We start from the raw sequence: 27175 nt of genomic DNA on the forward strand, positions 1-27175 counted from the left end.
CATCGAATAGTACAGCGAGACAATCTGGCTCGGCTGAAAGCTGCCCAGAACTCTAAGCTACATTTCCAAGTTGATCATTTGTTCCATCGCACAGATCGATCCTCGCCAACTACAGAATGGAGAGTTCTTGGAGCACCGCCGTACTTTGCCCAATAACAAACCCCGGCTCACCTACGAACGACTAACAAGGAGGCGTAACAATCAACGACCGACAATCTCCTGACCTCCGCAAAGTCAACGTCATCTCGCGCACGATAAATAATAAAGGAAAACCTCGGTGCTCGAAAACGACGCCCGCAATTAAATAAGGTCAAACAGCCAACGAAGGAATCTATGGAGGAAACAAGCGACGGTGATAAGGGCAAACGAGAGGGGTCAGCACTTCGCAACAACTCGCCCCGAAGTGCCGGCCAGCCGACTCGGGGCCGGCGAGTTCCTCGAATTATCGCTTAGGGAGGAAGAGCGAGGCTTAATGTCTTCCTCACCTGCAGCCAGAACCGTTAGGTACAAACGTACGGTAGCTCCACGAAAGGCCACGCACTCGACATATAAAAAGAAGTATCGAAGGAGAGAGAGAGAAGGAAGGGTGGCACAGCGGCCGAGATAACAGGACGACGGGGACGAAGAGGCGCAAAACAGATCAACGCGAGGCACCCGCTGCGGAGATGTCGGTGTTATGCCGCGTATATACAGGAAGAAGGGCGACGGAAAGGGCGAAGCAGCAGAAGCAGCAGCAGCAGCGCTTCACCCCCCGAGATCGCTCATTTCCGAGGCGACCCGCCGGGCAAATCGATAATTAATCAATGCTTCTCCAGTCGCTCGCGTCCTTCTCTCCTCGTCCACTCGTCCTGCTCACCAACCACCCACTAGAGTCACCCGCAGCTTCTTTCTCGACCAGCTATTCCCTATATACCGCATCGTTCTGCCGCACAGTCTTCGTCGTTTTTCCTTCTCATACCACCCAAACCATACCACCCTTGTCGTCATCGATCGCGACACAAGACTGCGCGTGGGTTCACGCACGCACGCACACGCAACACAGAGAGACATTTTCTTGGTGATTACGGCAAGGAGTTCCCGGGACCCCGGGGCGGCAGACATAAGCACCCGCGCAGCGAGCACCACGCCCCCTGGCCACAGTGAGAAGCAGCGTCGGCGTCATCTTCTATGAGCGATCATCGTCCTTATATATACCTCTCTTGTTCTTTGATTCCCCGGCTGTTGAACTTTCGGCAAACCGCGCGTCCCGCCAACGCTTGGGTAGGAGGCGGACCGAACTCCAGAAAACTGCCGCCGCCTTCTATCCCGTACTCACCCCCTTTCCCTTCTCTCCCTGCTATACTTTTCCCTAAACTTCCCCTTTCGTCTCTCTCTCTCTCTCCCTTGGTTACCCGCTGCGTCTGCCGACAGCTATGCGAGAAGGCGTGGTTGCCCTCTTAGGCGCGCTGAAAAGGAAAGAAAACACATTACCTAGCCCCAGCCAAGTTCTTTCTTTGTTACCGTTGTATGTGTACGCTGCAGCTATATACACAACGCCCCCCCCCCCCCCCCTTCTTTTTTTCCCAGAGCCCACTCGATAACGAGCACACGAGAGAGACAGCTGACAGGGGAGCGTTATGGAACGCGAGTGCTGTGCCTGTGGCGTACGTTGCGGTTAATACGACGGTGCGACGCTGCAGTTTCGCCGCTACAACAAAGACGCAAAAACGACGTGCCTTCCCGTGCAGGAATTCCCGCGTAATCAGAACGATAAAGAGGGAGTGGTTTGAACAGTACGGTTCTGGGAAAAGGCACTCGTATAGGAAGCGTGCCCTGACACCTCACTGGGCTCTCATCAGAGATTAGCGTGATGGGGCGTACTTGTCCCGCTTGTTTGTTTCATATATTCCGGTGCAGTTTCGTCCAAATGAAAAAAAAAACTTATAATGAGCGAGCTTCTCAGAATCACCGCGTCACTGGTGTCACTATTCAACACACCGCCGATGCGCAGTATCTGACATCAGATTGACGTGAAAGAATCGCCGCGACACCAAAAAACTGATGCCCCCCTCTTCCTTTCTTTTTTTTTTTTATTTAACCTCTCTGAGTGATAGTGAGCTGCTGAACTAAATGCGATCGAGATACGTGTCACCATCAACCATCAACTGACAAGTTACTCGTATGTTCAACTTTCTGGCTACACTGACCGGCCACCTGCACGGAAGTAACCGACGCAGTCTTATTTCATTTGCAAAAGGCTAGTTGACACAATGTCGTTTGCCAGCTAGCTGGCTTGTTGGTCTGTTTTGGTGTGCAAACACATCGAAACGTACTTATTACAACTCATCTCTGCTCGTTGAAGTTTTAGTGGATAATGATGCGACGGTATACTTAAAACGCTACCTAAAATATCAACAGTCCGTTGCATGCATTATACAGCGACTAACCACATTTCACATGACATCGGTATTACGGTAGCGATACAGCTTTTCTTTTTTTTTCGTAATTAAACTACCACGATTTCAGTCGTCACGAGGGCCGTGCTAAAAAATACCGTAAATCCGGTTCCGGGTTCGATCCCAGGACCAAGACGGATTTTTCTTCAACTGAGAAGCTTTCCTTTCTGTGAAATATGCATGGATTTCCTTGCAGCTTCGTGCTACTAACGGGTGTTTGTCAATTATCCCTTTCATATTTATTCGAATGTTCGGCACGGCTCCCCGAAATTGTCAATCGTTAGACAGTCTGAGGGGTGGAAGCACAGGGTACGAATGGTATGCCGCTCTCTGCTGCCGTGTCTCTGTACCCTTCATTCGCGTCCGCGTTTCATTTAGTGTTCCCCAATGCATGTAGTTAAGGTTAAGCGCGAGGATTGCCATTATTGTAGAACTCCAGCCCTTGGAAAAAGGCAGAAAAAAGAACGTGAAGGAAGCATACAATACAGAACAACGTCGGTCCTAGAGCACTGCACGGGCCGAATTTTACGGCCCGGGCCCAGCCCGGGCCCGCTTTATGAAGCCCACGCCCAGCCCGGGCCCGTGGTTCCAAGCGCGGGACCGGCCCGGGCCCGGGCGTACATGACCGAACCCAGCCAGCGCCCGGCCCGGGCCCGGGCGTACTTGACCGTACCCAGCCCGAGCCCGGCCCGGGCACGGGCGTTCATTACTAAACTAATCCAGGGCGCGCTTGTTCATGACCAGGCCCGACCCGGGCCCGCTAGAGGATATTATTTGTTGATGATGATTATTAATGAAGCCGTGCGCTTTGTAGCGGGCGATCGGACGGAAAATCCGGTGTGTATGTACATGCATCGAAATGTTGCTTTGCCCGCGGTGGTAGCTCAGCGGTTAATCTGTTTCGCTGTTAAGTCCTAGGACGCGGGTGCGATTCCCGCGGCCACGGCGGCCGCAATTTGATGGGGGCGAAATGCAAGAACACCCGTGTATATACTTATCTTTAGGTGCACGTTAGAGAACTCGAGGTGGTCGAAATTGATCCGGTGCCACTACGGCGTGCCTCGTAATCGTATCGTGGTTTTGGCACGTAATACCAAGGAATATAAATGTAATGTATCGTATGTGTCAACCTCGAATAAAAGAGCGAAATCTTTATGCCTCCCATGGGAACAACCGTGATATATACAGGGTGTCCCAGCTATCACGCAGCACGATTAAAAAAAAGAGGAACGGCGTTACGCGAATAAAACCTACAGCATATTGTTCCTAGTACACTAGAGTAGCCACTGCTATTTTTTTCGTTAATGAGGTTTAATTAATTAGTCATAATTATATTTCTAACTCGACAAGTACTCGCCTGATAGTCAAAATGTCAATGAGGCGTATGTAGGCATGCTCAAATGGCATCTAACTGCGCTACTTTCAACAACGTGCTAATTGCGCGCTCATTTTTTCCGCTTGATCAAGAAAGCCCGCGAGATATGAAAAGTGACGCGTGACTAGAGTGTTGCGCGCGTCGGGAACCAGCGCCCTCAAACAGGCTCCCTATGAGGCAGACAGTATCAAGGAAAAAATGCAGAAAGAAAAAAAAACGCATCGCCCTATGTACCACTCCCCGGCCTAGAAACGCACCGCTTGGCTTTACAGAGTCAGGCCGTAATCAGAACACCTGCCGCGTTATCAATGAGAACAGTCAGCCGTGAGATATGGATGATTGCCGCGTACTATCGAACGGAATGAATCCCAGCGAAATTGCACGCATATCGCTGGCGCCCGACCTGTACCCTTGCCAAAATGCGGAACGCTGTCTTTCGCAACAGGCAACAGGCAAAGCGGTTGTTTGCAGTAAGCTTATTTGATGGCGCTGGTTTCCTTTGCGGGTGGGAGCGTAGTCACGTGTTATTTTTCATATTTAGCGGGCTTTCTTTATCAGCCGGAAAAAATGAGCGCGCAGTTAGCACGTTGTTGAAAGTAGCGCAGTTAGATGCCATTTGAACATGCCTACATACGCCTCATTGACATTTTGACAATTAGGCGAGTACTTGTCGAGTTAGAAATATAATTATAACTAATTAATTAAACCTCATTAACGAAAAAAATAGCAGTGGCTACTCTAGTGTACTAGGAACAATATGCTGTAGGTTTGATTCGCGTAACGCCGTTCCTCTTTTTTTAAATCGTGCTGCGTGATAGCTGGGACACCCTGTATATATATATATATATATATATATATATATATATGTATATATATATATATATATATATATATATATATATATATATATATATATATATATATATATATATATATATATATATATATATATATATATATATATATATATATATATATATATATACGTGTCACTTCAGCTTGGCACAGTATACCTTAGACCATGCAATGCATAACGTTCGCGTGTGCTCGAAGGCCCGACTTACGCCTTTTAATGAGCGGGTCCGACTCGGCCCAGGCCCGCGGCTTCAAGCCCGGGCCCGGCCAGGGCCCACACTTTCAAGCCCGAGCCCAGCCCGGGCCCACTGGAAAACACTCCGGACGGCCCGGCCTTTCGGGCCGGCCCGGGCCCGTGCAGTGCCCTAGTCGGTCCTGTACAGTGCCCCCTTCTTTCGTAAAACCGCTGGAATTGTCCAATGGTCATCCATCTTCGTAACGCAAGCAAGATTATGAGAACCAATAAATCGACTAAGCCTTTGGTTTTGCAACAGAGCCCACACTCTAGCAGAAAAAAAAGCGCCCCGCCCAACTGCAAGAAAGAACACCAGACAATCTCTTTTATTTTTTTTTATTTTTGTACCCTTACAAAGTAAGAAGTAACATACACTTCTCAGAGAGTCGCTTGTCCAAGTAATTAAATTCCACTTTTGACGCCTGCGATCGAACAGGAATGAACTAGAGACAACAGCTTGTAATAAGGTCTCTCGCTGAAGTGAACTTTTCTGTATAAGGATAAATGAGTGCGGTCATATAAAACGCAGTTGAGCTTTTATTGACTAAAAGCCTCAAGTTTCGTTTCGCGAGTTTAGCAGACTAAGAAATGAAGTCTAGAGACGTTACTCACTGCTCCCACTCGCGACAACTAAAAATATGTAGAAAGTGTGCGTGCGTGTGTGTGTGTGGGGGGGGGGGGAGGGGTCACATTGCTTTATACTTTTATGCAGCCAAATATGACTCGACTGTTGCAATAGCGACGTCACATACGTGTGCCAATTTACTAGAGTAACAAGCGAGGTGTGCAACATTTTTCGGCGACTGCAGCGCACGGCGTGCATGCGCACGACCATGACACTGTACGCCACCACACTGGAATCGTGCGGATGACAAGTAACACGTGATTTGACCCTCAATTGCATCCATAAGTAGCAGTTATCCGGATAAGACCGAAGTGCAGGGATAAGATGGAGCCTTGAAGTGATGAAAAGTAGTTGAAAAGGGAACGTCGCTGGCACCACCATTTCGACACGGAAACTTATGTTCGTCGGCGCAACAGCTGCAAATGGCAAGTAGTACAGCTATAATTAAAAGAAGTAGTTATCGCGTACAAATCGTCGCACACCGGAAATGACTGCATTATACGCGAAACGCGTGGAGTGACCTCATATCGCAGCATTGAATACTCGCGTGTCTCGGACAGCGCTATCTGCTAAGTTCCGGCGAGAAATTTCAAAGTGAAACTTTTGACACTGATTTGTTCATCTATTGTTAAAGATGTGGTTGTGAAATTAACGACACTAGAGTTTCTAGAGTGTAATTTACCAGTCTAAACTCATTTATTGTTTCGCTTTAGTCCCTTTAAAATGCACAGACGCGCACTGAATGCAAACAAGCGTGCGTGCGTGCGTGCGTGCGTGCGTGCGTGCGTGTAGGTAAAAGCAAGAGAATGTTTTTTTTTTTACAGCGAAAGCTGTTATGAGATCACAACAACAGTGCCGTAGATATCCGTCGCCGCCGCCCATGCCGTTGTTCGTAACAGCTATCACGCGAAATAAGAAAAAAATTAAATGAGAAAACAATATCCAGGATCGGACGGGATTTGATACCGGGCCCTCTGATTGGCAGTCTATTCTTCTACTACAGAGTGACGCTGTTGCTTGAAACTCCTTCGCAAAATGTGCTGCGTCTTCTGCGCAGGCCTGGCGATTTCTTTATTATCATTATCGCGAGCACTTTCTTATTGCACGTACACCTTTTATAGTTCAATGCGTCCTCCCTCCTTTCGTCATATCATGTAGAGCCCTCTACTTTTCGAAGCCTCAAATACATTAATGCTGCGCGATCTAGATCCTTTAACCCCATGACCTTTAACCCGCTCGCCAGAGATAAGTGCGCCAATTTAGATACATATATATCTTTAAGACACCATCATTAGTTTGGAGCGAACAAGAAGAAAATCTCAAGTCGGGGTCAAGAGTAATCTCGGCGATCATTTCTCACCGGCCAAGCCATAATATCTACTTCAAAAAATAGCGGCGGAGTTTACGAAACGAAATTGATCTTTCCATAAATGTTCAGTCTCGGTAACCCCGTACGTATACCTTAAAAAAAATAAGAACAGCGCAGCGTAGGCGTGTGCCATTATTCTTGCAGCGTCGAAGCTCTTTCTCTCAGAACACCAACAGTATTTCGATTGCGGCAGCAGTGGCTGTGACGGCTGTTGGAGCTCATATTTAAAGCGTCAGACTGCATAACTTATGGCGCCTTCGCACGCGTATTGCTTCGCAAAACGCTAAACGCGAGCCACATATGAGCGCGAGAGCGTTGAACTCGGCTGAGAATCAATGCTGTGATCGATCACCATCACAATGATGGCCTTTCCCTCTCTCCACCTATTCTTTAAGGCCATCTTTTCCTGCCGCCTCACAGAAGATATCGCCTTTCTACTTTTTTTTTTCTTTTAGAGAAATAACGTATAATGTTACCTATTTTTTCTGCTTGTCTCGTCTCGATTCGCTTTTGTGCATCGAAGCTGTCTACCTTTGCACAGAACAAAGATAAGCCATTAGCCGCGTCACTCCAAAGGCGCCGGAAGCCGCGATTTGCTAGACAACAAAATCACCTCTCGGCGATCGTGTACTCACGCGTTCCGTCAGTGCATAATACAGATACGCGAGCCAAAGACAAACGTTGACATCACGTGCGGTTGCGAAACGCTTTTTCGCAAACAGATCTGGAGCGCTAGAAATCTCGTCAAAGCTGTCCCGTCTTGTTTTATCTTCGTCGTTTTGTTAAAGAAAAAAACTGTGTGTGCTGATTTCGTAACCTGTTTTACTAGACGTGTAAGCGCCTATGTATGTCAACACATCGCGAAAGCTTTGAGGAGCGACATGTTTGACAAGAGCGTGACATGTGTACGTTAGGTCTGCATCACAGGGCAACAACCTAGGTTCTTACAGACCTTCTATTTACATTGATGTTTTATTTTTCTCTTCATTTTCTTTCGTAACAAAGATTGCTTTGGAGTATACGTCATCGCAACCGATATACGCGTACAAGTTGGTTGTTGCTTTGAACCGAGGAGCAGTTGCCGCGGTGGCTCGGAGGTCACGGTACTCGGATGCTGACCCTGAAGACGCGCATTCGATCCCGGCCGCAGCGGTCGCATTTCGATGGAGGCGAAATGTTAGAAGCCCGTGTACTGTGCGGTGTCAGTGCACGTTAAGGAACCCTCGGTGGTCGGAATTATCCAGAGCCCTCCACTACGACGGCGTGCCTCATAATCATATCGTGAATTTGGCACGTCAAACCCCCGAAATCATCATTACGAACTGAAGAGATAAAAGAAAGCAACATGCAGCTACACGAATTGCTGGTAATTAATTAATTAATATCTGGGGTTTAACGTCCCAAAACCACGATATGAATTGCTGGTAAGGGTCAGCATGTATGTATATACATACAGTATACTATACATTGCATTACGCACTTAGTGAAACCTTTAGTAACAAGAACACCCACCGCGGTGGTCTAGTGGTCGTGGTGATTGGCTGCTGACCCGAAGGTCGCGGGATCGAACCCCGGCCGCGGTGGTCGCATTTCGATGAAGGCAAAACGCTAGCGGCCCGTGTGCTTAGATTTAAATGCACGTTAAAGAACCCCCGGCAGATGGTCGAAATTTCCGGAGACCTCCTCTACGGCGTCCCTCATAATCATATCGTGGTTTTGGGACGTAAAACCTCAACAATTAATAATCCGCGATAAACGGTTTTCCTGCGCGCGCAAACCCAGTAGTAGGTCGCGTTTGTGGTGCTCAGTGATTGCTGTTACTCAAACGTTCCTGCTCCTTCAATGAGGAAAGAAACGTGAAACAAAACGATTTAAAAGCTGAACCTTCGAGGAAGACGAGAAGGAGAGCAATAAACGACCCACGACCAGGAAACGGGCCGTCGTTCTTCACCTTGTCTTTTGCAAGCTGCTGCCAATAGCCGGGATCGCCGGAAGTGCGGATCAGCAAAACACACACACTTACAGAGGTAGCGGGAGAACCCCAGGGGATCAGGAGAGCACGGGGTAGAGGTGAGCCCTCTTTGACAGGGCCTTGGAGGAGGTCCAACCGGGCGCTCATCGCAGCCTTCCCACACAGCCGCTTCGGTCGGTTGCCGACCGAGCGAAGCGTGTACCGGTGATAGCGTGCTCGCAATAGGCCCCACACTCAAATCCAGGTTGAGCCGAATGAATCAGCTGTTCTGGCTCGTAGCGCGAGTTCGTTGAAGCCTCCCGTGTTTCTAACGATTGCAGCTGCCATTTCCCCGCGTTCAACAGGGCACGCACATAAATGGATGCTAACGGAGAGTAAGGAAGAAAGTGAGTGAGTGGTGAGGATGACGATGATCACAATGATGATGATGATGATGATGATAATTATGAGAATAATAATAATCTGGGGCCTTATGCGCCAAGACCACGTAATGATTACGAGGCACGCTGTAGTGGAGGGCTCCGGAAATTTCGACCTTCTGTTGTTCTTTAGCGTGCCCCGACATCGCAGAGTACACGGCTCACTAGCATTTCGCCTCCATCGATATGCAACCGCTGCTGCCGGGATCGAACCCGCGACCTTCGGGACAGCAGCCGATTACCGCAACAGTTGTACCACCGAGGCGGACGAACGAGCAAGCGAGCGAGTCAGTCACTGATTCACTCACTCACTCACTGAGCGAGTTGAGTGAGTGAGTGAGTGAGTGAGTGAGTGAGTGAGTGAGTGAGTGAGTGAGTGAGTGAGTGAGTGAGTGAGTGAGTGAGTGAGTGAGTGAGTGAGTGAGTGAGTGAGTGAGTGAGTGAGTGAGTGAGTGAGTGAGTGAGTGAGTGAGTGAGTGAGTGAGTGAGTGAGTGAGTGAGTGAGTGAGTGAGTGAGTGAGTGAGTGAGTGAGTGAGTGAGTGAGTGAGTGAGTGAGTGAGTGAGGGAGTGAGTGAGTGAGTGAGTGAGTGAGTGAGACAACAATGAACCATATGAACAGCTACACAACAACCCATACGCGCGTGCAGTAGATGTGGCATTGAAACTTCGAAAGCGTCCGGAAAACCAGCTTACGAATCGCGCGCGCGAGATAGTAAAGAGGAAAAACTGAGTGGACAATGTCCTAATTTTTTTTTCAATATAAGCAGCACGACAGCCCGAAAATTGCTGAATGCCTTTGTCTTGTTACAGCTACAAGTTACGTGCGTCACTCGGCAACAAGCCATACATTTCCATGCGGCTGAAATACGACAATTATAGCGCACGAATGAGAAGTAGCTATGACGTCGGAAGTGTAATCTCGTAATATTATTACCAAAGAAAACACAGACACAAAGCAGCCCATCTTCAAAGCAGGGTTCTGCTAAGAAAAAACTGCTCGCACTTCATGCGCACAAATCTTATTCTCCCACTGATCCGCTCACGTGATATGCAGACTTCTTCTTCAATGCTATTAAGCAAAACGTAATAAGATTCGTTATCAAGGTTGGCTAAGCCGGAAAGCAGATTACAAAGTATCGCTGTAGTGCTTTCAATGTCCGCGCATTTTAGAGCGCTTCTACTGTCGACAATGTCTGACCATTTCTATAAGGCTAAGACAGCGTGCGCAAACCTTGATTCTGGCTCCCATGAACTAAACGCGGAACGCATTGTACAAGGACCTGAACATTCGGAAAGTAGCGGTTGCATTATATTCCGTACATATGGATTTCAATTTTGTTAGTTTATACGTTTACGAAGCATAAGTTAGGCACGCTGTCTAATTATTGACGTTTCTGGCACGTAATTTTATCAGTGAGAGATTGAGTCAGCCTTTCATCCTTCTCAAGACTCTCCTATCTGTGTTGCTGTCGTTCGCGAAATATGCTTTAATAAACGGGCAGCAAAAATTCGTTTCTTTCATAATAACGTGCTTTAGGACTATGCTTCTCTGCCTCAGTTTATGTTGTATTCTAATTCTTTATGTGTTGTTATCGACAGCGTTTTCCTAATGAACAAACTCTTCTCGTAATAAGAAATCGTTCGCGTTTAAGAAAATAGCGTTCTCGTAACTGTAATGTTGCAAGGCAGGGCTCTTAATTGCGTTGTTTAGTTTTGGCTGGAAAATGTCGAGTTCGAGATATATTCTGGCTTTTGTTGGACAGATTTTGACAACGGTCTCGAGAGAGACAACCCTGGCAGCGGGCGTTTCTCCAAAATACTTGAAAAATATAAGTTAACTCCACAAATTTTATTCGTGTGCTACGGTGACCTCAGTTTTACCCCGTGTCGCCAACTACGCGCAGTAACACGAAGCAGCGCTTACCATGGGCCCCTCAGGAACGAAGAACTAAAAAGAATTCATCAGTTCAAGCAAAAGGTGATCTTGCTGCATTGACGACGGAGAGATACTGGATTTGCGTTGTGTCGATGTGAATGATAACGCAAGGTAAACTGCTGCTGATATGAAAACCAGGGCCCGTAAAAACTTCTTGCTCTAGAATGGTTCTTAATAGAAAACTTTAGCCAATTCTAATGCTGAGCATACAATTAGCAAAGTCATCCGGTCAATAGCAAGGAATAATTACGAACGATATGTTTAGTGAATTACGTCCTTGAATCCACTTCCACCACTCAAATATGGTAACTAACTTGCTTTCTGGCTGGATCAGCTACTATAGTTGGTTAGCCGCCGCGGTGATACAGTGGTTACAGTGCTCGGCGGCTACCCCGATAGTCGCTGGTTCGGTCCATACAGCGACAGTCGCGTTTCGATGGAGGCGAAATGCTAGGGGCCAGTGTACGTAGATTTAGGTGCTTGTTAAAGAACCCCAGTTGGTCAAAATTTCCGGAGCCTTCCACTACGGCGTGTCTCATTATCGTATCGTAGTTTTGGCACGCAAGCCCCCAGCAGTTATTAATTACTAGTTGGTTGTAGCAGGACATATTACGCACACGAGAGTGTAAACAATGCTCTGTGCGTCTTGTGTGCCTATATTTACTGTGTCCCGTGTCATTACGAGTGCGTCACAGGAAATTAAAACATGACCACGCAGGAACAGGCATTCAACAAAAACTCACAGGGTCCCTTATGCACACACCTTAGACGACTGGAAGACGAAAGCAATCTTCTTTTTTTGTTTCCTCAGTCGATGTACTGTTCCTGCGCCGCCACCCTCCGAAAGCTTTCTAACGTGGTTTTGCATTGCCTCCAGGATCGGAGGACCCGCACCTGGTTTTACACTGCCTCCGTGATCGGTCCATCGTTGACTAAGTCAAGATGCATGCTATGACGTCATCCTGTGACGTCACGTCACATGACGTCACTATGACGACATGATGGCGCCAAAAATTATAGTGCTCGGTGACGTCATGATGACGTGTTGCTGTTTTTTTTTTTTTTTTTACATCTCTTGTGGACCCCGACGGGAAACGCCTACGCGGGACGCCGGTCAATTTTCGCGTTTGATGAGGCATCTAAGCCTTAAAATTATCTCGCGCAATGAACGGCTGCGAGTCACGTCCGCTGCTACGAATGCAGAGGATGAGAGAACGACACCGTTTATAGTACACGCATCCGGGTGGCTCCCAACTCGAAAGAAGCGTCACATCTCTGACGCGCTATATTTAGTTCGGGGACCTTTTAATAGCAACAAGAGCTGCTATTTTTATTCGCGCACGCTTTCAAAGAACTGTGGCCTTGAATTTCTTACTTTTCAACGACACGTGCTCACAGCTCAACGCGATTCTTTTTTAACCGATGCTTACTGAGAAACGGAAGGCCTGACGGCGATCGGCCTGTTCCTCCTTCGCATGTCGTTACCGTGCCTTACAGCGATAAAAGCTTTGTCAACTGGCCTACCTAAATAAAGTAGAGAGCATGATCAAAACCGCAAATATCTACGATTCGCAGTGCGCTCCTTCCTTATGGGCCGGAATTCACAAGGCTTTTTCCTTCTTGCATATGAGACGCATAAAGATGATTTGTGTAGGTCGGCAAACTTCCTCACGAGCCTACTCACTCAGACTCACTCAAACTCAGACCGAGCCGCGAGTCTGAGTCTCAGTGAGTCCGGCCGAGTAATACTTTGGTGAGACTGAGTCCCAGCGAGCTGTAAGCGCGAAAATATATTTCTTGAGTCCCTCTGAGTGAGCTCCACATATTTTGCCGACCTATCTACTGAACTTCAGCGTTACTATCAGCCTTATGTCGGCTCAAGTTTGTGCTCACGCCTACTCATACATAACTCAACGCACTAGCGTTCATACGCCAGGTCAATAACGGGACGTTCTTGATAAAAATATCTCGTGTGAGTCGTTTCTTTCAATAAAACTGGCCTTACTGGATTGCAACCACTGCGAACTCGTGTTTGAAGGTACGAGATCAAAAGGCACCACGTAAAGCATCCATTATGTGAGATATTTGTGTTGAAGGGCATTCACACAATGGTCCAGAAAGCTAATTATACACTCCCTAGTCGACTCACTCAAACTATCTCAGACTCAGATCGAGCCGTGAGTCTGACTCTGAATGAGTCAAGCTGAGTAATATTTTGGTGGGTCTGTACGAGTGAGTCCGTTTGAGAAAAATTTTGGTAAGTGTGAGTCCGAGTAAGCCCTGAGCGCCAAATACATTCTTGAGCGAGTCTGAATGAGCTTCACATCTATTGCCGACCTATGGCTGTAAGTAATATTTTCAAGTTGTAGCGCGACAAAGAAACCGCAAACAACTTTCGTACACGATCACTTAATACATTTCGCTGAGTCACCTACGAGGTGCTCTGTGTAGTAGTCACCGTCAACTGCACACTTGCGAAGCCACACGCATTGCGCGTGTTGATTAAGTCACGAAGCGCGTTTTTCTTTATTATTTCGTCTTTTCCCAGCACATCGACGACGCCGTTATCCTTTTTTTCCTTTGTTGTTGTTATTCGCTTGTACCGTTATGCTCCAGCGCGATGGCTATCGCTAAACGTGCGGGCTGCGGAGGAAGCGTGCCGAACGGTTCGCACGGGGGCACATTCCCTGGCAGCGGATCAAACGCAACGCCCACTCGAACGCGTGGCTTCACCGAAGAAACACCTCGGCGCCAACCATTTGGCTCCGGGTAGGCGCGAGAAGCGGCGGGCGCTAATGCAGAGCTGCTGCGCAATGCGATAAAAAAATTACAACCAGAAAAGCGGGGCGTCAACAGTAAAAAAGAGAGGAGAAGTGACACACAGCGGAGACACCCCTGCCTTCAGCGCCCTGCAGGCATTCCCACGAGGAGGCGACCCTCTCTCCCCCGCGATGCCCGAGAAAGTAAGGTGGTCGCCACCGCCTTAGAGGTCGCGAGATTAGCAGTCATACCCAGAAATCTTACGCGGACGGAACGAGAATTCTTCTCGTGCCAGAGTCCGGGGGGCCACCAGGGCTGGGCTAAGGGTTCGCGGTGGAAGGGCTACGATGGGAGAGTGAAAGGGGGGTTTAGCCGACTTCCTGCGGCCACCCTATTGGCCTCGCCCTCTCGGTATGACACACGGCGTATAGTTATAAAAGGGAGCGCACCGAATAAACACTCGATCAGTAGGGAGAAAGCTCGTGCTTATGTAGTGTAAAACAACTGTCTATGGCTGCGAAGTGCGACCGCCGGCTTCTTGTGGTACAGCGGCGCCTTTCGACTGATATTACCGGCGTACGGTTCCGTCCGTTGAGAAATTGGTTTTCTTTGGTCACCCCGAGTTTTTCCAACAAAGTCCAAAGCTGCTACGCCGGCCACTGGTGCAAGAATCGAAACCTGCGTAACTGTGTAAGGAACAGTTGGCTGCATTTCTCCGTTTGAAGAGTTCCCACAAAGAAACTGTTCGTAGAGCTTTCCAGCGTTGTGACTTTCGGTCCTATCAAGATCTCTCTTACGTTTCTTTGAGACGACTTGAAATTTCGACGTTGATTTCTTCGGGCTTTTCCCAAGGAACCGCCGCTGTCTGCTGTAGTGTATATTGTACCGACCTCCCAACACGCAAGCGTTTCTCCATTACCAAGTGTGATATTCATCTTCGTGTGCTGTTGTACTTCAGAACAATCGCATAACGTGCACCATCTGTGATAGCCTTGTCTCCGAAACGCAATAGGCCAACGAATTAAGGTGTGATGTGCCTCCTGCGGTCTCCTTATCATTGTCGTGCATTCTGAATCAGGGCTCTGTAAGGACTCGTGCGCGACGAACTTCTGTGGCGAAGACGTGTCGTGTCCAGGGACTCCCCGAGAGAAGTGAACCTTATGTTTGGAGTTACAGCGAAGTACGCCAAGCTTCGCATGAAAGAGTGGAAGGGAAAAAGCATCGCCGTGACAGATTGGGTCCAGCACCGCCTTTCTAGACTTTCTGTTCGCCCCTGCTCATTGGAGGCAACCGGCACTTCGCAAGTGGTACCTCGCAGGGTAGGTTCTCAGTCATCTTTTACCCCAGTGGGGACCAAACCCACAAACTTCGCACGTAACTTTTCCAGCGCTCAACTATAACGTTCCCGGAAGGCCTTCATTCTAAACGAGACTGCTCAATGGTTTTAGCTTTTTTTTTTTCAGCAATGCTAGAAGACATTGTAAATGTAGCTACACCTTTACACATTTGTTTTCGTTGTGCTTTTTTCTAAGCTTTGCTAAATTAGCCTCACTTTTCAATATATGTTCTCTTTGCGCTGTTGCGTGTAGTGACAAAGGAACAATGTCCGCATGTGTGCACGCAGTGCTACCAAATGCTGGTAGCAGTCTTGTTTGCTAAAGCCCACCAAGCTTACCACTAAACACCAAGCACTGCGTTCCGTTCGCACTCGTAAAAACTTATGCTGTTTGTGCCTCAGATGGGCAGTCTCGTAGAGACGACTATACACATTAGACTTGTAATATAACTCAATGTCCCTGCAAGAATGTGCAGCATAGCTATGAGGGCTTCTAACAGCTTGCTACGTTCTTTTTTTTTTCACTATTCGCTACAACACCCAGTTCCACTCGTCACGTTCAGAATGTAAATGAAAAGATCAAACATTTGCGCTTCGCTGGTTCCAAGAAGCTCTTCGCTTTCTTGCTGCAAACCGGGAGAACTTCTCTAGCTGAATTTTTTTAAACACATACACGGTTCTGGCTCACCTTTACTGCAATTTTTTTTCGCGGCAAATAATTCCCGCTCTAAATACCAAACCACCCTCAATATTATCGCAAAGACATCTTCGACCTCCCGCGTGTTTGCCGAGAAACTGCTCCTTCTCAGCTAACGAATTAAACAGTCTCCCAACCTCGAAGACTTATTAGGCGACAGCTTGCTGCCTTGGAAAACGTCGTTCCCGAAAATTTATACACAACCTAGAGAGAGAGAGAGAGAGAAACAAATGCGTACGAGTAAAAGTAAGCCGCCTTCAATTAGTCTAGGCACATAGCAGCACCGAGCTCCGAAGTTTCCTTTCATCGTCACGGAATATTTTTTGTTTCGAGGAAAGCAGCGGCGAAATCGTCGAAGAGTAACTTCGAGGCCTGAGTCAATTCAAACACGTAGAAGTAGGAGATGAGAAGTGCTCGTTAGATCTCAGCTAAAACAAATAATACATAGATATAAGGAAAGAGAGAGAAAGAAAAACTGCAGCCCCCCCCCCCCCCCCCCCCCCTTCACGCAACACCCACTCACCTTCCAATTTACTGCGGACAATGCATCCAAGCAACTTCACTTTGTTCACAGTTTTCCATCTAAGCGTTATCTTCAATCAGCGCACAACACGACGACACAAGAAAGAACTGACGACACGGCGCTCGTGTCGTCACTTCTTTCTTGTTTCTTAGTGTTGTGCGCTGTTTCAAGACGAAGCTTTAGCAACTAGCCCAAATTTCCATCTAAGCCTGCGCGGTATAAACTTAACAAACCATCGAAGTTCTTTTTTCTCTCTCACCATTCCAAGCTACGTAAAACGAGCTCGAAACACGCCTTTATAAAGCAATGAATGCGCTTGTCACACACTTCGGTGAGGCCCCCGCCGATCTAACAACGGCGTTGTGGCAGACTCGCAGGCTTCCACTTTACGCTTAGGCCTGCGACGCCTGAAAGGCCTCGGAGTGGTGCATATCGAATTTGTAATGGCCGGTCGACCCGTGCGGGGTTGCACGTGTAGTGGTGTGCAGGATGACCGACGGACTCATTGAGCGGACACGGACATTTGATACGAAACAAATAAACATTTAATTATTACAAGGGCAACGACAAGAGGTACAATGGAAACTATGAGGAGACAAAAAATACGCGCGATAAAAAGAACAACTACACAGCAAGCTACGTACTAAATGAACAACAACAGGTACACATTAGAGACAACGCGGGATGTTAATAAAGTGATTACTGACATGATTGTGGCTAACAGAAATTCAAGGACAAATTATGAGAAAGGTAACGCGCTCCCGCTTCGGAGCTTTTATGCGACGCAGCGCACCATGATACAATATTTTAAAGCTGGTTAAAATACAAGAAGATCGGTAACAAAAAAACACAATAAAAAGTTCCGTACGGACCATTCCAGCTCGTGGTACTCGTAGGGGAGGTGACGTGGTGCCGCCGACGGTCTCGCCGCTTCGGTAGACGACGAGGGTGCCCGGTGTTGCAGCCGACTCGATTCGTTGCGCGGGACACTCCGCGCTCGCCGCCTACGCGAGACTCGCGACACCGATGACCGCTCTCTTCGCTGGTTCAACGTCAACTGCCGTAAGCAGTCAAATTCTCCCTTGCTGTTGATGCGTGACAGCAGGCTCGCGGGGCTACGTCCGAGATAATTGATGTTGCTGTCCCCGGATGTCTTCACCCATTTCCTCTCCTCCGCGAGCCGGAGACCGCCGCGCCGGTCGTCAAAACTAATGGTGAACAGACCACGGCTGTCCCCTCGATTCGAAACGGCTCCGGGAAGCGAGGGGTGATTGCCTGTCACCGCACCTCTTTTCTCCAAACCGAGCGTCGCCGTGTTCGACCTTCGTCTCCGGGCCTGGCGCCTGTTAGGCCGCGGCCGACACCACGGCGCCCTTCCCAAGGCACGAAGGGACGGGCGAGCGAGAATTCCAGACGTTTGTGACACAGCCTCCACCTCAAGAATATTACTGCGTAATATTCAAGAAAATCACAAACGCACAGTGTTCGAGAGAGCTTCGTGTCCCGGTCGTTCACGAACGCGTTTTCTTTTCACGCACCATTTCACTTATGTGGACGACATCACACAGAACACAAGACGCACACCACTTCACTGTCACAATATGGACGAAGTCACATCTCGCGCACCCGGTCACGGCTACACACTTACAAGATATAATAACACTTCAACAGTAGGTTATATTCTACCCATCATTTTGGGGCGAAACACTGATACGTATTCGCACAAAACAAACAAATGCGCCCCTATGACAGGAGGAAAAAAAAATAGTGAAACGAAACAAAGAGAACGACAAAGATAAAGATCCCCATGCGTGACGCCCTCATCCGCGCTTCATTGATTCCGAACAAATTCAAGCCTCTTCATCATCGACTCGACTCATGTAATCTGCCCCTACATTCTCAGAGCCCTTTATGTGTTGTACGCGGAAACTGTATTGTTGGAGTTTAAGGCTCCAGCGGAGGACTCGCCCATTAGACGATTTCGCCCCCTGAATGAATTTCAAAGGCTCATGATCAGTTTGTACAAGGAACCGTCTTCCATACAGGAAAACTTGAAACTTTTCTATTCCCCAGACGAGAGCAAGAGCCTCCTTTTCGACAGTCGAGTACGCAACCTCTCGGGGAAGCAACTTTCGGCTAGCGTAGGCCACGGGGTGGAGCACATGATCGTGCTCTTGGAGGAGCACCGCTCCGATGCCCCTATCCGATGCGTCGGTCCGTAGGACAAACTGCCGCTCGAAGTCTGGAAGCTTCAGTATGGGTGCGGTCGTCAGGCGTTTCTTGAGCTGGGCGAAAGCGTTCTCCTGATCCGCACCCCAATTCACATTGTTAGGGAGTCCTTTCCTTGTGAGGTCGGACAAGGGGCTTGTCAGTGTCGCATAATCGCTGATGAACTCTCGGTAGTATCCCGCCAGTCCGAGGAAGGATCGCACCTGCCTCTTTGTGGCCGGCCGGGGCGCTTTCTGAATCTTGTCCAAGGTCTTGGAAAGCGGGGACAGCTCTCCCGCGCCGATCTGATGCCCCAGAAAAGATATTTGATGCATGCCGATTTCGCACTTTGCCGGTTTGACCGTCAGTCCCGCTTCACCGATGCGCAAGAACACCTCCCTGAGGGTTCGGCAGTGCTCCCCCCACGTGGCGCTTGCGATGAGCACGTCGTCGTAGTAGTACGCCACGTCGGGGACGTTGGAGAGCACGCGCCTCATGAGCTTAGTGAAAACGGCCGGTGCAGTCTTTATCCCGAAAGGCATATAGCGAAACTGGTAGTGCCCCGATTCGGTAGCGAACGCTGTTTTGGGTCTTGCCTCAGGCGTAAGGGGCACCTGCCAGTAGCCCTTGGCAAAATCCAACTTTGAGAAAAACCGCCTCGTGCCCACCGTCGCAAGCAGCTCATCGGATCGAGGGATGGGCTCGGCATCATCGACCAAGACTTCATTAAGCCTCCGGAAGTCAATGCACAGTCTGTGCGTTCCATCTGGCTTTCGCACAGCGATCACCGGGGAATTGAAAGGCGACTCGGATCTTTCCACGATGCCCAGCTTCAGCATGTCGGCTACTTCCTCCTCTATAATACCCCTTAGTGCGAATGGCATTGGGTATTGTCGGACGTGTACGGGGCGTTCGCTGGTCAGTTCTAGCTTGCATTCAGCCAGCTCTGTTTTTCCCGGAAGGTCCGAAAAGATCTGCTGGTGCTCTTGGAGTAACTGGATGGCCTCTGTTCTCTGCTGCACCGACAGGTCATCAGATATCTTCACGTCGTGGAAAGATTGAGCTTGATGAGGCGGTAGGAGCTCGATGTCCCCACTCTCCGGGTCTTCGCAGTTGACAACGGCCCCAGCTCCAGCAATCTCGTGGCTGCGTGTCTGGTAGCGCTTCAACATATTTATGTGAAAGATTTTGCTGGAGCCCCCAATCTCGACTTCGTAGTCGACGTCACCCCTTCTGCTGACAACGTTGAAGGGCCCCTTCCACTGCATTAGGAGCTTGTTGTTGTCCGTGGGCAGTAAGATCAGTACTTGCTCCCCAGGTTTCAACGAACGTTTTCGGCTCTTCAAGTTGTAATACTTGCCGTAACGCTCCCCGGCACGTTCCAACTCTTCGTGCGCCAGTCGGCAAGTGTGCTCTAACTTCTCCCGAAGGGAAATCACGTACTCATACGTGGTCTTTAACTCCTCTGAAAGAGCCGTATCCGTCCACAACTCCCTTAGAACCGCCAGCGGCCCCCGAACGCTCCGTCCGTATAACAGCTCGAATGGAGAAAATCCAAGGCTCTCTTGTGGGACCTCGCGGTAGGCAAATAACAGCGGAGCGAGGTAACGATCCCAGTCCTTCGGTTTCTCCTGGCACATGCGTTTTACCATCTGTTTGAGCGTCCCGTTGAAACGCTCGACCAGGCCGTTCGCCATAGGATGGTACGGAGTCGTGTGGAGTTGCTTCAGCGAGAGCAGGCGGCTGACTTCTTTCATAACTTCGGAGGTGAAATTGGTACCCCGGTCACTGAGCACCTCGCGAGGCACACCGACGCGCGAGAACATCTCCACGAGCGCTTCGGCTACCCTTTCGGTTTCCACGCTCGGGAGTGCAACGGCATCCGGGTACCGAGTGGCATAGTCGACCATCGTGAGTATATATTTGTTACCCTGGGTCGACCTGGGAAAAAGGGGCCCGACAATGTCAATCGCTACCTTTTCAAAAGGGGTGGAAATAATGGGCACCTTGACCAGGGGTACTTTCCTGGTGTGCCCCTTGGGCGCAGTGCGTTGACAGATATCACAGGACGCAACGAAGCGCTTAACGTCGGCGTGCATCCCCGGCCAGAAGAATTCGGTATGAATCTTTGAGAGCGTTTTCTTCGCCCCTTGGTGTCCTCCCATGGCGCCATCGTGGGCCAGCTGCATTATTGAAACACGCAACTTTTCTGGCACGACCACTTGCGAGAACTCTTCACCCGACTTTGACACGAACCTTCTCTGAAGCAGCCCATCCTGCGTGAAGAATACGTGTCGGTCACCGTTCTTGCTGCGTTTCTCAACATTCAGGCGATTGAACCCTGTCTGTAATGTAGGGTCGCTCTTCTGCTCCTCGACCAGTGCTTCCCGGCTAATTCCCAGGGAAATTTGAGGCACTCGCAGCTTCTTCTGAGTTGCTTGCCTGCCGCTTTGAGAGCGCGTAACAGCGGGGTTGGCCTCATGTATTTCTTGCCCCTTTGGCCTCTCTTCAGTAGTGTCACTCGTCAGCGGCTCCTGAACTTCGACTCTCGCGTCTTGGGATCCGGCCGTCTTGCTCACAGCCTCTTGCGCTTTCGGGAGCCTCCAGTGTACATCTGGATCGTCGGCCGTTCGTACGCCTTCTACGTTACCCAGAATGAGGTCGTAGATTGGGTTGTCAAGGCATTTTGCCTTAAGTCGACCTGTATAATATGGGGTATCTACGTCTACCCACGCTTCGCGCAGCATCCTCACAGAGCGGTCTAGGAGGTAGACAGGTGCGCTTGTTCCAATAAAATCGTCGTCGTTGACCAGGCTCGTTTTGACAACGACTGTGTTGCAGCCTGTGTCCCTGAGGACGCGAACTTCTTGGCCTCCTACCAAGCCGGTGAGCACAGGAAGCCGCTCAGCAACGTCCGTGTACTTTTCCGTGATACCTGCACTGACGACGGGTACCTTCTCGCCGTTCCTCAATTCCAAAAAGCCATCATCAATGCACGCCGCCGCCGACTCCTTAGCTGGCACGCTGTCATTATGTGTTCCCTTCTTCCAGCACTTCCAGGCAGGGTGGCCTAGCTTTCCGCATATTTGGCACGGTTTTCTTTGATCGCCCTTGCCACCGTTCGAAAGCCTGCAACTTTCGGCGTTATGTCCCGTGCGTGCGCACAAGAAACAATGTTTCTCCGGTTGCCTTTTAGCTCCGGCCGGCGGCTGGTAGTTTCCGCTCTGGCCAGTTCGGATAGCTGGCGTTTTCGGCCGTTCCCCCGCAGCTGCACCCCTCGAGAAGTTACGCCAACCATGGGCCTCGGTGTATTGTTCGGCTCTTCGTACCATCTCCGTCAATGAAGCGTCTGTGTTTTCCCTCAGAAAGAGCTCCAAAGCGGTTGCGCAAGTGCTAAGAAATTGTTCTTTTAGAACTAGCTCGAAGAGCGCATCGTATCTATTGCCAGCACCGGATAATTCGACCCATCGCTCGAGGAAGTTGCGCAGGCGAGTGAGAAACTGCGAGCAGGTCTCGTTGTTATTTGGTGTGGCCTTTCGGAACTTATCACGAAAACCCTCCTCGGTAAGGCGGAAACGGGTCATTAGCGCTTTTTTCAGCTTGTCATAGTCCGTGCATTCCGACGCCGACATTCGGCTGAAGACATTCAACGCCTCACCACTCAGGCAGAGGCTTAAAGCTGTAGCCCAGTCTTCGCGCGGCCACCTTTGGCTTTGTGCCACATGTTCGAACCTTCGCAGATAAGCGTCAAGGTCGTCCCGTTCCTCGTTAAACCGCGGCATTAGCTTGTGCGGGCTAAGGTGTTGCATGCGACCTGCCGTTTCTGAGGCTGTGGTCTGACCTGACTGCGGAGTGGGCTGCTGCCGCACCATCAAAAGCTCCCTCTCTTCCTGAATTCGAAGCCGAGATCTTTCCCTTTCCTGCTCCATCTCGAATTCCGCCTGTTGTCTGAAATATGCGCGTTCAGCATCGCGCTCCTCCCTACGCCTATTGCGTTCTCTGTCCACGAAATCATACAACTCCTTGCCTTCAAAACCCAAGTTTTTGCCCTGATCCATAAGCTTATCGAACTCCGTGTCGTCCATTGCTAAGAACAGCTGTCGAACAACCAAGCACTAACAGGACGGCTACGCACTGAGCTCTCAGAGTGACGTCAGTCCTCCAGACACCACCACCTGGTCGGCCAGTCCTGTCGCGGACGCCAGATTATGTCACACACTTCGGTGAGGCCCCCGCCGATCTAACAACGGCGTTGTGGCAGACTCGCAGGCTTCCACTTTACGCTTAGGCCTGCGACGCCTGAAAGGCCTCGGAGTGGTGCATATCGAATTTGTAATGGCCGGTCGACCCGTGCGGGGTTGCACGTGTAGTGGTGTGCAGGATGACCGACGGACTCATTGAGCGGACACGGACATTTGATACGAAACAAATAAACATTTAATTATTACAAGGGCAACGACAAGAGGTACAATGGAAACTATGAGGAGACAAAAAATACGCGCGATAAAAAGAACAACTACACAGCAAGCTACGTACTAAATGAACAACAACAGGTACACATTAGAGACAACGCGGGATGTTAATAAAGTGATTACTGACATGATTGTGGCTAACAGAAATTCAAGGACAAATTATGAGAAAGGTAACGCGCTCCCGCTTCGGAGCTTTTATGCGACGCAGCGCACCATGATACAATATTTTAAAGCTGGTTAAAATACAAGAAGATCGGTAACAAAAAAAACACAATAAAAAGTTCCGTACGGACCATTCCAGCTCGTGGTACTCGTAGGGGAGGTGACGTGGTGCCGCCGACGGTCTCGCCGCTTCGGTAGACGACGAGGGTGCCCGGTGTTGCAGCCGACTCGATTCGTTGCGCGGGACACTCCGCGCTCGCCGCCTACGCGAGACTCGCGACACCGATGACCGCTCTCTTCGCTGGTTCAACGTCAACTGCCGTAAGCAGTCAAATTCTCCCTTGCTGTTGATGCGTGACAGCAGGCTCGCGGGGCTACGTCCGAGATAATTGATGTTGCTGTCCCCGGATGTCTTCACCCATTTCCTCTCCTCCGCGAGCCGGAGACCGCCGCGCCGGTCGTCAAAACTAATGGTGAACAGACCACGGCTGTCCCCTCGATTCGAAACGGCTCCGGGAAGCGAGGGGTGATTGCCTGTCACCGCACCTCTTTTCTCCAAACCGAGCGTCGCCGTGTTCGACCTTCGTCTCCGGGCCTGGCGCCTGTTAGGCCGCGGCCGACACCACGGCGCCCTTCCCAAGGCACGAAGGGACGGGCGAGCGAGAATTCCAGACGTTTGTGACAGCGCTCAACTCCTCAAATGCCTAAAAGGATGTCATGCCGGCTCTAACGAGAAAGTTCACTAGACCAAAAGATTATTTTTTTTTCCGGAAAGGTAACTAGACAACAAAAAAGCTGTTCTCTGCGCGTTTCCTCTCTCATTCGAGAGAGGCGCCTTTGTATACGGAGCGATTTATTTACGGCCGAGATAGCTCATTCATGAACCTTCTTCCTACTTCCACGGCAACATTTTTCAATCAATCTCGTGCCTTATTCTTTCTTAAATACCATTTTGCCAAGTTTGCATTTGCTTCAACATAATTTGCTTCGCAGTTATAACGCAGCTATACTTGAATGAGATAAGAGAAGAGAAAAAAGATACGGAGGGAGAGAATAATCCTGAGGCTCATTCAATATTCAAGTTGTCTTCGCATGTTAGAAGTGCTTCTGTGAGCAGACCTTTTATTCCGTTCAAGTTTCTTTCAGTATCTAGATAACCTTTTATTGAATGTTTCACATGGTTATTAGGTCGACGACGGCTCTAATTGTAATTTTGGGGGTCTGACGTCCAAAAGCACGATACAATTATGAGAGACGCCGTAGTAGAGGTCTCCGGAAATTTTGACCATCTGGTGCCCTTTAACGTGCATTGACATCGCACAGTACACGGGCCTCTGGCATTTCGCCTCCATCAAACCCGCGACCTTCGGGTCAGCAGCCACGATATGATTATGAGAGACGCCGTAGTGCAAGGATTCAGAAATTTCGACTATCTGGGGTTCTTTAACGTGCACCTAAATTAAGCACACGAGCCTCTAGCACTATTTCCTCCATCGAAATGCGGCCTCCGTGGCCGGGATTCGATCCTGTGACCAACAGGTCAGCAGTGAAGCACCATAACCGTTAGACCACCGCTGCGGGTGACGACGGTGCTCTTCCGCGACTTTTATATTAACAGTAGTTGCCACTTAGTTCCTCGATCGTGTTTTGGCCGTGAGCTATAGCCTAACGAAGACGTAGCAAGCTCATTCGTTATGATAGCATGACCGGACTTGCGAAGATACAAGGCCACGTTAAGACTTAAATTTTTTGTACGCGTCGTCTGGAAGCCGTTTCGTTCAAATATTTTATGCTAACATTGCCTCCGCGAGAGCGCTCACTCTTCTCCATGCTCGGACCGGAGGTGCGCGCGTGGTTGTTACAACAAGCGCCCGATCGTCGCGACGACGCAGAAAAATGTGTATTACGCTCTCAAACCTTTGTTATGTGCTACTATGAGAAGAAGATTGGCTTTTCAGATCACCGTGGCAACGAGAAAGTGCGCGCACTATCTATGCCCGTTTCGCACAAACGAGGGTAGTTTACTCTGCGCCTGAGACACGAGAACTGAAGTTCCGTGTGCGAGTAGTGAGGCTGATACTGCTAAGTAAGCACAAATAAGGGTTAAAGAGATAACGACAATTAAAAGTATGAGAACTGGCATGTTCTCAAGAAGCGCTGTAGCCTGATTATCTAGATCACATCTTTATTGCGTGTTACAATAAAACGAAGAGCACGTGACGTTTGCACGATCATCTTATATAGCGATACGGGCCAACTATCACGAACTTACAGCACTGCATAAACACGTGCGTTATATCTAGGCGTGATGACACAACTAGAACTTTCGGAAGTCTGCTAGCACTAAGTACAACTTGAATGTGCCTTTCCTACGCATTACGTGCTTGAAATTGACAGAGCGAAATAGTTCTTTTTCTTTACTTTATACTAAGTAGGTCATTTGATATTTCTATAATAATAATTGTTGGGGTTTAACTTCCCAAAACCACGATGATTATGAGGGGCGCCGTAGTGGAGGGCTCCGGAAATTTCGACCACCTGGGGTTCTTTAACGCGCACCTAAATCTAAGTACACGGGCCTCAAGCATTTTCGCCTCAATCGAAAATGCGGTCGCCGCAGCCGGGATACGATGCCGCGACGTTCGGGTCAGCAGTCGGGCACTATAACCACTGGACCACCGTGGCGGGTCATTTGGTATTTCTGGTAATATTGGCCTACGGCGATCACCACTGGCGTAGCCAGAGGAGGGGGGGGGGGGTCAATCCCACCCCCCGAATTTTTTTTCAATTTTACATCTCTATATGTACCGGCACATGTACAAACGCACGCGCGAACATACATAGTATGGCCGAACCCCCCCCCCCCCCCCCCCCAAAAAAAAAAAAAAAAAAATCTGGCTACGCCACTGGTGATCACAGGCGTGATTCAAATGTCGGCTTGCTCTAAGCGTAAAGTTCTTTTGAAATCTTTCAGTTCAACTTCCACCATCTCGGTCTTTCTTGATGCGAACGCTCAAAAAAATCAATCATGGCTTCGTAATTAGGTCCCCGCACAGGCCGCCTCTCGGAAGGAGTGAAGAGCTTAATTTCACTGGAAGGCTCACTTCTTTCTCAGATCAGGCGAATTCAAGACGTAATGCTCCCATCTGAATACGAGAGCTTTCCTCGCAGGGGAGTTGCCGCAAAGGCGACGGCTTTTGCGAAAAACCGCGGTTCGGGGAACAGCGGCGCGTTTCAAAGAGACCGCGGATACTATCGTTTCTAGGAACGAGCGATGCATTCCCGTGCAATGCGCGACACGGGGTTCCGCCGGTTTTCGAGCCAAGGTGATACCGCCTCCTTCGTGTTTCGTTTGCTCCGGGAGCCTGCAGGCGGAGCCACCAACAAGCACGCCTGCGACGCCCTCTGGAGGACTGCACTAGCGCCATCCGGCGAACGTGGCTGGAAGCCGAGTGCCGGCAGCGCATGTACCACGCCGTTTCGGATTCTCAATAGCACTCCCGGCTGTGGGAGCACCGGGGCGCGCGTTGCCGAAAACGAAGTTGGCAAGGATCGTCAGACAACTGTCCACCCGACGGGCGGTGGCCAGCTCAAAAGCGACGGCCTCAAAAGCGGCGTCACAAGCGGTTGCACGGCTGCAAGTTTTCTACGTGTCCAATCGCCCGTCATGGGTTGAAGAGAACCGTCTGCGTCCGTAGCGACCACTTTTGTTTTGTTGCCAGTGTTTCGAGTTGGACTGAGGAAACGCCGCTGCATTTGAGTTCGTCGCTAGTAGACACGGAAAGGCGGGATACT

The 27175-nt window shown here is 49.5% G+C and overlaps 1 protein-coding gene across 1 annotated transcript; it reads right to left on the minus strand.

Annotated features, from left to right (window-relative positions):
• Positions 1–18388: 18388 nt before the first annotated feature.
• On the minus strand, positions 18389–22831 carry LOC119385935 (uncharacterized). The gene has a single exon (XM_037653298.1). The coding sequence runs from the start codon at positions 22829–22831 to the stop codon at positions 18389–18391; it is 4443 nt and encodes a 1480-aa protein (XP_037509226.1).
• Between the last annotated feature and the right edge of the window lie 4344 nt (positions 22832–27175).

This window comes from Rhipicephalus sanguineus, chromosome 3, assembly GCF_013339695.2.
Source record: "Rhipicephalus sanguineus isolate Rsan-2018 chromosome 3, BIME_Rsan_1.4, whole genome shotgun sequence".
Classification (NCBI taxonomy): domain Eukaryota; kingdom Metazoa; phylum Arthropoda; class Arachnida; order Ixodida; family Ixodidae; genus Rhipicephalus; species Rhipicephalus sanguineus.